Source organism: Oncorhynchus clarkii, chromosome 22 (genome assembly GCF_045791955.1).
Source record: "Oncorhynchus clarkii lewisi isolate Uvic-CL-2024 chromosome 22, UVic_Ocla_1.0, whole genome shotgun sequence".
Classification (NCBI taxonomy): Eukaryota; Metazoa; Chordata; class Actinopteri; order Salmoniformes; family Salmonidae; genus Oncorhynchus; species Oncorhynchus clarkii.
Genome location: NC_092168.1, coordinates 48,604,620 through 48,614,929, shown reverse-complemented (window position 1 = coordinate 48,614,929; position 10,310 = coordinate 48,604,620). Strand labels below are relative to the sequence as shown.

At 43.5% G+C, this 10,310-nt stretch overlaps 1 protein-coding gene across 1 annotated transcript; it reads left to right on the top strand.

Annotated features, from left to right (window-relative positions):
• The first annotated feature begins 299 nt into the window (after positions 1–299).
• Positions 300–3,623, top strand: LOC139380989 (motor neuron and pancreas homeobox 1-like). Its single transcript, XM_071124207.1, has 3 exons — positions 300–1,836; positions 2,835–2,995; positions 3,252–3,623. Exons 1-3 carry the CDS (start codon positions 1,422–1,424, stop codon positions 3,621–3,623), a joined length of 948 nt encoding a protein of 315 aa, XP_070980308.1. The 5' UTR covers positions 300–1,421.
• Positions 3,624–10,310: the final 6,687 nt, after the last annotated feature.

Genomic DNA, 10,310 nt, shown 5'->3' with positions numbered 1-10,310 from the left:
AAATATTTGTAGTTCGTAGTTTTGTAGTAGACTATAATAAATAGATATAATGCAACATGTATTGATAATAATTATATGACCTAAAGGTTTACAGATATGATAACATTTGTATTGGTTTTGAACAAAAAGGCCTATGAGGCCATTTTCACTTTCATTTTTCAAAGGCGTGTGAATGGTCATGAATAAAAAATACAAATCCTAAACCATACTGTGCCTTACAGCATCAAACCAAATGTAAACATTTGATGTAGAAAATATTCCAGGTTAATGTATATTCTCCGTGTATAGTGCATTTATAATAGGTCTATTGGTCATTACTTCTTCCTTTTGGGAATACATTTTTTGGGGGGGGGAAATCAGTTATATTTTATTTAATCGAGGAGAATTGATCAAATGTCCATGGACAGTATGAATGCAGAAATACATCATGATGGTTCAGAATCGAAACGATAGCGCCTTTTCTCTCACGGCTTGCGCTCGTTTCTATTCCAATTCAGGCTGCTTCCTAGAATAGTTGACCAATTCAAAAATAATCTTCCCTCCAAATTTGTAATTGTAGAGTCGCCTATATAATGCAATGTTGGCCTAATTCAAACAACGATACATTTACTCGAGTTGTCAGCTACATTTCTAACCATTTGGTTATTTATAGTGTCAGGTGCTTTGTGTGATAAAACAAGTACAAAATAACTGCGCGGTTATGATACATGATACATGACATATTATTATTTGTTTAGGCTACAAATGTATAGACGTAAAGTTATTTTGAGCCACACCACCCTAAACGGGATCCGTGGGACGTCCCAAATCTGATGTCACACTACTGAAGTGACATTTTATTAAACGGTTTTAGTAAGGGTCAAAGTTAGTTAATGATTATTGTTAAAGTGCAGGTTAGGGTTAGGGTTAGGGTAATGGACGTCCCAAGGTCTCGGATAGCACTAACTATTCTACGAGCGCCCAAGAAGTACAGTGTGGCGAGCTCGAGCGCACTAGCAGTGTGAACGGGACCGTAATGAACGCATTATAAAGCTGTCTGACCCGGTGTGTTCGCTGAGATTAGCCAATCAGAGTCTGGGCTGGAGAGCTTCAACAGCAGAGCGGTGTGACAACATTTGTCAGTTGCAGGTGGAGACGTATTAGGACAGGACAGGACAGGAGGAGAGGGAGGAGAGACTGGAAACACCGCCGGAGAAATTTGGCTATAACAAAGAAGGATATTGTCAAGAAAGTGATAACGTAACGTTTTATAATAATTTATTGAAAAAAACTGAAACATTCTCGGTAACAGCAGTTTTAAAACTCTGGACAAGATGTTCTATCATTTTGTCTAGAACAACTATTTCCGACAAAACTTTACCCAGAACAATCATTCTAATTGCACAATTTGAGTTGGAGGAAAGTTTCAGGAAAGGTCTACAATGGCGAAATCTAAGAACTTTGGAATCGACGCGCTGTTGGCGCACCGGGACATCTCCCCGGGACTGCGTTCTGAGGACAGCCGCGTCTCTTACCACCCGTCGGAAACACCATCCCCGCAGAGGACCCACAACGGTATCCACATTCAGAACGGAATGATCCACAAACCGGGTCTACTGAACTTCTCCCAGCCGGGACTCACCCAGCTGTCTCAGGGGGCCAACCATGGAATGTATCCCACTCACATGTACCGCATCGCGGCCCTGGGGGGGCAGCACCCTGCCTTTACCTACCCCGGTTTTGCGCAGCATGCCCAGCAGTACCCAGAGCACCTACACCCAGCAGCTATGGCTGGGTTCCCGTTAGAACACTGGATTAGAGCCGGAATGACGCTTCCAAAACTAGGGGACTACGGTAGTAAGTAGCCTGGAGTGGTCCCATTTATATTTATTTGAATATAATTAAAATAAGTAACTCTGTCACTGTTCATATTAGAAGTTTATTGTGTGATAACAAAAGTAGTGGTAAATAATGTATTAAGACTGAGTGTTGTCTAACGCTTAAGACAAATGTTGCTGCTAAATTGTTTTGGTATAGCTTTTCATTTGAATTAATTTGCCCCTTTTGAATTAATTATTTGTACTTTTTATAATTTCATTGAACAATGTGTGAATTTACTACATTGTGTTATAATGTTAAATAAAAATATTCCCTTCGTGTTTTAGATCTTGCTATTTGGAATTATTCAAAATGATGAACTTCGTTTTAAATAATTTACAAAACATAAGCAGTCGAAAATAAACTATAATTAAATAAATAACATTTTAATTGATAGGCCATAGCCACGCGAGATGTTTAACAATTAGGTAACACCTGGGGGAAATAGGTCCACTTCCGTCAATAAAATCCCGGGATCATTTATTGCATTTTCATTAATATAATGGCTCTGAGTTTTATAGCCCTGCTTAAAGCAATATCTCGCCGTCCTCACATCACCTGCAAACTAAAGTCCATCAAAACGTATCATCAGGACAGCTTTTAAAGTTGACACTATTTCTATCTTAGTCCCATCCTCCTCCCTTACAGAACAGCTAAATGAACTTAAAACGATCAAGATCATGTAAAAAAAAAGAAAAAAAAAGAAGAATAAACAACAACAACAACAAAAAACACACATATAAATAAAGAAATGTAGGCTGGGTTTTAGGCCAGTACTTGTAAAACGCCAACTGCTAATGTAAAAACAAATAAAATAATAAATACATTTGATTGATTGAATTGTATTGATATAAAGAAGAATTTGATAACATGTAATAGGAATTATGTCAACATAGTATTCAGAATAAAACATATTATTATTATCATGAATAATAACATGTGAAAATAACCTCTCTCTCTCATGGTCTCCACTCCAGCCTCTTCTCAGGATAGTCTGATGGGGAAGTGTCGTAGGCCCAGAACAGCCTTCACCAGTCAACAGCTACTACACCTGGAAAACCAGTTCAAACTCAACAAATACCTGTCCAGACCTAAACGCTTTGAGGTGGCCACCTCTCTCGTGCTCACAGAGACACAGGTGAGCATGATGATCTCTGAACTGATTTTCAATCCTTTGCGTCATTGTTTGCCATTTTATTACTTTGTGTCAGGGATCATACAAAAATAACTATTGCTTCAAGATTTAGATACATAGTTCAGATCCATCTTCAGTCACTTAGAGGTCCTACACATTCAGACTCAACTAAAAATGAGCTGCAAGTTGTTTGACTGACATGCTTATCCTCATGTGATTGTTATGTTCTTTTCTGACGCTGTGTTCCGGTTCCGTTCAGGTGAAGATCTGGTTCCAGAACAGACGTATGAAGTGGAAGCGGAGCCGCAAGGCCAAGGAGCAGGCAGCCCATGTCCAGGGGGAACACGACTGCCCACACAGGGGGAAGAACAGCACCAAGACTGGGTCTGGAGATACCCGGAACTCTGGTACCCTAGAGGATGAGGAGGATCTGGAAGCAGAAGAGGAAGATGAGGAGGATGTGTTAAGTGCTAGTACATTAGCAGCTGGAGTGGGTTTAGTGTCTCACCCGGCACATTTCCTGAGGCACACCGTTACGGATCTCAGCTATAGTTCTCATGGTTTTTACTCAGAAGATGAACTAGAGGACCATGGACCTGGGCTAGAGAGGAGGGTTGGGGTGGGTTTATGAGGAGAGTGGGATTGGAGAGGAGGGTTGGGGTGGAGCTGGAGGGGTGGGGTTATGAGGAGAGTGGGGCTGGAGAGGAGGGGTGGGGTTATGAGGAGAGTGGGGCTGGAGAGGAGGGGTGGGGTTATGAGGAGAGTGGGGTTGGAGAGGAGGGTTGGGGTGGGACTGGAGAGGAGGGTTGGGGTTTTGAGGAGAGTGGGACTGGAGAGGAGGGTTGGGGTTATGAGGAGAGTGGGACTGGAGAGGAGGGTTGGGGTTATGAAGAGAGTGGGACTGGAGAGGAGGGTTGGGGTTATGAAGAGAGTGGGACTGGAGAGGAGGGTTGGGGTGGGGCTGGAGAGGAGGGTTGGGGTTATGAGGAGAGTGGGACTGGAGAGGAGGGTTGGGGTTATGAGGAGAGTGGGGCTGGAGAGGAGGGGTGGGGTTATGAGGAGAGTGGGACTGGAGAGGAGGGTTGGGGTTATGAGGAGAGTGGGACTGGAGAGGAGGGTTGGGGTTATGAGGAGAGTGGGGCTGAAGAGGAGGGTTGGGGTTATGAGGAGAGTGGGGCTGGAGAGGAGGGTTGGGGTGGGGCTGGAGAGGAGGGGTGGGGTTATGAGGAGAGTGGGGCTGGAGAGGAGGGTTGGGGTTATGAGGAGAGTGGGGCTGGAGAGGAGGGTTGGGGTTATGAGGAGAGTGGGGCTGGAGAGGAGGGTTGGGGTGGGGCTGGAGAGGAGGGGTGGGGTTATGAGGAGAGTGGGGCTGGAGAGGAGGGTTGGGGTTATGAGGAGAGTGGGACTGGAGAGGAGGGTTGGGGTTATGAAGAGAGTGGGACTGGAGAGGAGGGTTGGGGTCATTTGGATAGTGGGACTGGAGAGGAGGGTTGGGGTTATGAGGAGAGTGGGACTGGAGAGGAGGGTTGGGGTTATGAGGAGAGTGGGACTGGAGAGGAGGGTTGGGGTTATGAGGAGAGTGGGACTGGAGAGGAGGCGTGGGGTTATGAGGAGAGTGGGTCTGGAGAGGAGGGTTGGGGTTAGGAGGAGAGTGGGGCTGAAGAGGAGGGTTGGGGTTATGAGGAGAGTTGGGCTGGAGAGGAGGGTTTGGGTGGGGCTATGAGGAGAGTGAGATGTTTACTGTGCCCTATTCCCTATATTGTGCCCATAGGACTCTGGTCAAAAGTAGTACACTATATAGGGTGCCATTTGGGATACTACAAAAAAATGTCTCAACACTCACGAGCAGGTATCATCATCAACAGTCATGACTAGTGAAGAATGAGAATGTTATCCATAGTAGCCACTACTCGGCTCAGCAGTGGCCCGAAGACATTCACTAGTAAGTGGTTACAAGTAGTTATTCATTTTCTGTTCAATCGTAATTTGCGTTACATTCAACAAGGGGAGCAAAAAAGGACTTGATACTAAGGCTGTGTTTACACAGGCAGCCCAATTCGGATCTTTAAAAAAAAAAAATACACTAATTGTTCTTTTGACCAATCACATCAAATCTTTTCACATGAGCTGATCTGATTGGTCAAAAGACCAATTAGTGGGCGGGGAAAAAAAACAGACTTTGGCTGCCGATGTGAAAGCAGCCCATTTAAGTCCACTAAGCTATTTTGTCGTACATCCGCCCAGTGTTGTCATACGTTTAGAGTCACATGCTATGTTGGTTCCTGAACAGCACTGCAAACTCTATTGTTTTTTTTTTTTTTTAACTCACAACAACAATCCAATTTATTATTTAATAGGCACCTACTATAGTCATTTCTTTGTATTTAACCTATGGAGATGGAAAACTTGTTTTTTTTAAATGAAGTTGAATATATGTTCTTTATGACAGAATATTAAAATGAGGTGAAATCAAAAGTTAATTTTGACCAAGTTAAACCTCTCAAAAAGGCACTGAATTGGTGGAATGACCCAAGAGGTGTGATGTGATTGGAGCTAATTGGTGGAATGACCCGAGAGGTGTGATGTGATTGGAGCTAATTGGTGGAATGACCCGAGAGGTGTGATATGATTGGAGCTAATTGGTGGATCAGGACTTCATTACAGTGGTTAAGATGTGAAGCTGATTTTCCGGAGTTTCTCTGTGGCGCCACACACACACACACCTCTCTCTGCCCACCCCTCCCGAGCAGAGCTGTTTAATTTAGGCTATTTCGTTCTCCTGAAATAGTGTGTTAACAGACAAAGCCTTCACGTTTATTAAACAGGAACACAGTATATTGGTGTCACAACGTCAGGAGACTGCTTCCTAATCTCCTGTTATTCCTCTTGTGTACATTACAAACCCCATGGCCTTTATATTTAACACAATCAGTGGAGCTTGTTTTCCGTATCAATTAATAATGCAATTGTTAAAATATTACGACATACTGACTGCGTTTGTGTAGGTCTCTTTAAAAACTGTCAGTACCTCTATATCAACAGACCCATAATGCAACACTGTGATCAGAGGCACTCAACGCTGACCCATAATGCAGCACTGTGATCAGAGGCACTCAACGCTGACCCATAATGCAACACTATATGAAGGAGGGTTTATTATAGTCAGCATGAGGGAGGGTTTATTACAGTCAACACGAGGGATGGTTTATTAGGGTCAACACGAGAGATGGTTTATTACAGTCAACACGAGGGATGATTTATTAGGGTCAAGACGAGGGATGGTTCATTACAGTCAACACGAGGGATGGTTTATTACGTGTCAACACGAGGGATGGTTTATTAGGGTCAACACGAGAGATGGTTTATTAGGGTCAACACGAGAGATGGTTTATTACAGTCAACATGAGGGATGGTTTATTAGGGTCAACACGAGGGATGGTTTATTACGTGTCAACATGAGGGATGGTTTATTAGGGTCAACATGAGGGATGGTTTATTAGGGTCAAGACGAGGGATGGTTCATTACAGTCAACACGAGGGATGATTTATTAGGGTCAACATGAGGGATGGTTTATTAGGGTCAAGACGAGGGATGGTTCATTACAGTCAACACGAGGGATGGTTTATTAGGGTCAACACAAGGGATGGTTTATTAGGGTCAAGACGAGGGATGGTTTATTACAGTCAACACGAGGGATGGTTTATTACAGTCAACACGAGGGATGGTTTATTAGGGTCAACATGAGGGATGGTTTATTACAGTCAACATGAGGGATGGTTTATTAGGGTCAACATGAGGGATGGTTTATTACAGTCAACACGAGGGATGGTTTATTACAGTCAACATGAGGGATGGTTTATTAGGGTCAACATGAGGGATGGTTTATTACGTGTCAACACGAGGGATGGTTTATTAGGGTCAACATGAGGGATGGTTTATTACGTGTCAACACGAGGGATGGTTTATTAGGGTCAACATGAGGGATGGTTTATTAGGGTCAACATGAAGGAGGGTTTATTACAGTCAACACGAGGGATGATTTATTAGGGTCAACACACGGGATGGTTTATTAGGGTCAACATGAGGGATGGTTTATTACAGTCAACACGAGGGATGGTTTATTAGGTGTCAACACGAGGGATGGTTTATTAGGGTCAACATGAGGGATGGTTTATTAGGGTCAACATGAAGGAGGGTTTATTACAGTCAACACGAGGGATGGTTTATTAGGGTCAACATGAAGGAGGGTTTATTACAGTCAACACGAGGGATGGTTTATTAGGGTCAACATGAAGGAGGGTTTATTACAGTCAACACGAGGGATGGTTTATTAGGGTCAACATGAGGGAGGGTTTATTACAGTCAACATGAGGGATGGTTTATTAGGGTCAACACGAGGGATGGTTTATTAGGGTCAACACGAGGGATGGTTTATTAGGGTCAACACGAGAGATGGTTTATTAGGGTCAACACGAGGGATGGTTTATTACAGTCAACACGAGGGATGGTTTATTACAGTCAACACGAGGGATGGTTTATTACAGTCAACACGAGGGATGGTTTATTACAGTCAACACGAGGGATGGTTTATTACAGTCAACATGAGGGATGGTTTATTAGGGTCAACACGAGGGATGGTTTATTAGGGTCAACACGAGGGATGGTTTATTACAGTCAACACGAGGGATGGTTTATTAGGGTCAACATGAGGGATGGTTTATTAGGGTCAACATGAGAGATGGTTTATTAGGGTCAACACGAGGGATGGTTTATTAGGGTCAACACAAGGGATGGTTTATTAGGGTCAACATGAGGGATGGTTTATTAGGGTCAACATGAGAGATGGTTTATTAGGGTCAACACGAGGGATGGTTTATTAGGGTCAACATGAGGGATGGTTTATTAGGGTCAACACGAGGGATGGTTTATTAGGGTCAACACGAGGGATGGTTTATTAGGGTCAACATGAGGGATGGTTTATTAGGGTCAACACGAGGGATGGTTTATTACAGTCAACACGAGGGATGGTTTATTAGGGTCAACACGAGGGATGGTTTATTAGGGTCAACACGAGGGATGGTTTATTAGGGTCAACATGAGGGAGGGTTTATTACGGTCAACATGAGGGATGGTTTATTAGGGTCAACATGAGGGATGGTTTATTAGGGTCAACATGAGGGATGGTTTATTAGGGTCAACACGAGGGATGGTTTATTAGGGTCAACATGAGGGACGGTTTATTACCTAGTGTAAGAGTTTAATGATGAGATCAACTAAAAGACAAATAAGGTGCCTATGTAATGAATTTGGGTCAGGATTTTTTGGAAGGGTTAGCAAACATGCTAAGTAGTTGCAAAGTATCTAAAAATGTAGTAAGTAGTTGAAAAGTTACTAATGAACTAAAATACTAAAGTTGTCTGTGATGAGATTGAAACTCGCGACCTTCGGGTTGCTAGACGTTCGTGTTATACATCCACCCTGACCAACCACAATGCTTTTGTGTTTGCCTTAAAGATGCAGTATGCAGAAATCGCTCTGGCATTTCCTGGTTGCGAGAGTTAACTAATTACCCTGGTTTTAATTTGCGAGACATAACAAGCAGTCATTGTATAGAGAATCATTGTACAATCTATTTACCATCACACCAACCACATCTTTGAAGCTGGTGTACGAAACTGAAAGTAAAAGATGCAAAAACAAACCTTAAGCACGGGAAGCATAGAAATAATGTACATAGAACCGATCTACCGCTTCTTTGACTTGCTTTCAATGAGAACGAAATATCTATAACACATTTCTATGTGAATTTGGGTTGGTCACCCAAAAAGTGACCTATTGTATCTTTAACGCAACCATCTGTCTTATGTAACCACACCGAACGTAACATATCATACTAAATGGAGTGTCTAACGGTTGTCGTTGGTGGAAGAAGGAGAGGACCAAGGTGCAGCGTGGTACGTGTTCATGATCTTTTAATTAATTGAACACTAGAACAAAAATAACAAAAACGGAACAAACGAAAGAGTCCTGTCTGGTACAGAGACAGAAAACAACTACCCACAACCCAAGGGCTAAACCAGGCTGCCTAAGTATGGTTCTCAATCAGAGACAACGATTGACAGCTGCCTCTGATTGGGAACCATACCAGGCCAAACACATAGAAATACAAACATAGAACAAAACATAGAATGCCCAACCCAACTCACGCCCTGACCAACCTAAAATAGAGACATAAAAAAAGGAACTAAGGTCAGGACGTGACAAAGACATCATAGTTGATGTGTTTACTCCACCCAGACTGACCCTGCTCCTGCTCCAGCTCCTGGTCCTGCTCCAGCTCCTGCTCCGTGACTGTGTCTCGGATTTACATTTACACAATAATATGAAATGCTCTAAGACCAGGTTGGGTGTATTTTGTCTAATAGAAGTTTCATAATGAGTGTACCTTACACTGAGTCTAACAAACATTAGGAACGCATTCATAATATTGAGATGCACCCCTCTTTTGCCCTAAGTCTCAATTCGTTGGGGCATGGCCTCTACAAGGTGTCGAAAGCATTCCACAGAGATTCTGGCCCATGTTTATTTTATTATTTATTTATCCGTTATTTCACCAGGTAAGTTGACTGAGAACACATTCTGATTTGCAGCAACGACCTGGGGAATAGTTACAGGGGAGAGGAGGGGGATGAATGAGCCAATTGTAAACTGGGGATTATTAGGTGACCGTGATGGTATGAGGGACAGCTTGGGAATTTAGCCAGGACACCGGGGTTAACACCCCTACTCTTACGATAAGTGCCATGGGATCTTTAGTGACCACAGAGAGTCAGGACACCCGTTTAACGTCCCATCCGAAAGACAGCACCCAATGATTCCCACAGTTGTGTCAAGTTGTCTGGATGTCGTTTGGGTTGTGGACCATTCTTGATACACACGGGAAACTGTTGAACCTGAAGAATCCAGCAGCGTTGCAGTTCTTGACACAAACCGGTGCGCTTGGCACCTACTAGTCAAGGACCATATCACCTCCACCCTACCTGACACCCTAGACCCACTCCAATTTGCTTACCGCCCAAATAGGTCCACAGACGATGCAATCTCAACCACACTGCACACTGCCCTAACCCATCTGGACAAGAGGAATACCTATGTGAGAATGCTGTTCATTGACTACAGCTCGGCATTCAACACCATAGTACCCTCCAAGCTCGTCATCAAGCTCGAGACCCTGGGTCTCGACCCCGCCCTGTGCAACTGGGTACTGGACTTCCTGACGGGCCGCCCCCAGGTGGTGAGGGTAGGCAACAACATCTC

Bases quoted from the DNA above. Each gene is read 5' to 3' on its own strand.
- LOC139380989 (XM_071124207.1), top strand. From the start codon at position 1,422: ATGGCGAAATCTAAGAACTTTGGAATCGACGCGCTGTTGGCGCACCGG. The intron at 1,837-2,834 runs GTAAGTAGCCTG...TCTCCACTCCAG, and splicing joins AAAACTAGGGGACTACGGTA to CCTCTTCTCAGGATAGTCTG. The intron at 2,996-3,251 runs GTGAGCATGATG...GGTTCCGTTCAG, and splicing joins TCGTGCTCACAGAGACACAG to GTGAAGATCTGGTTCCAGAA.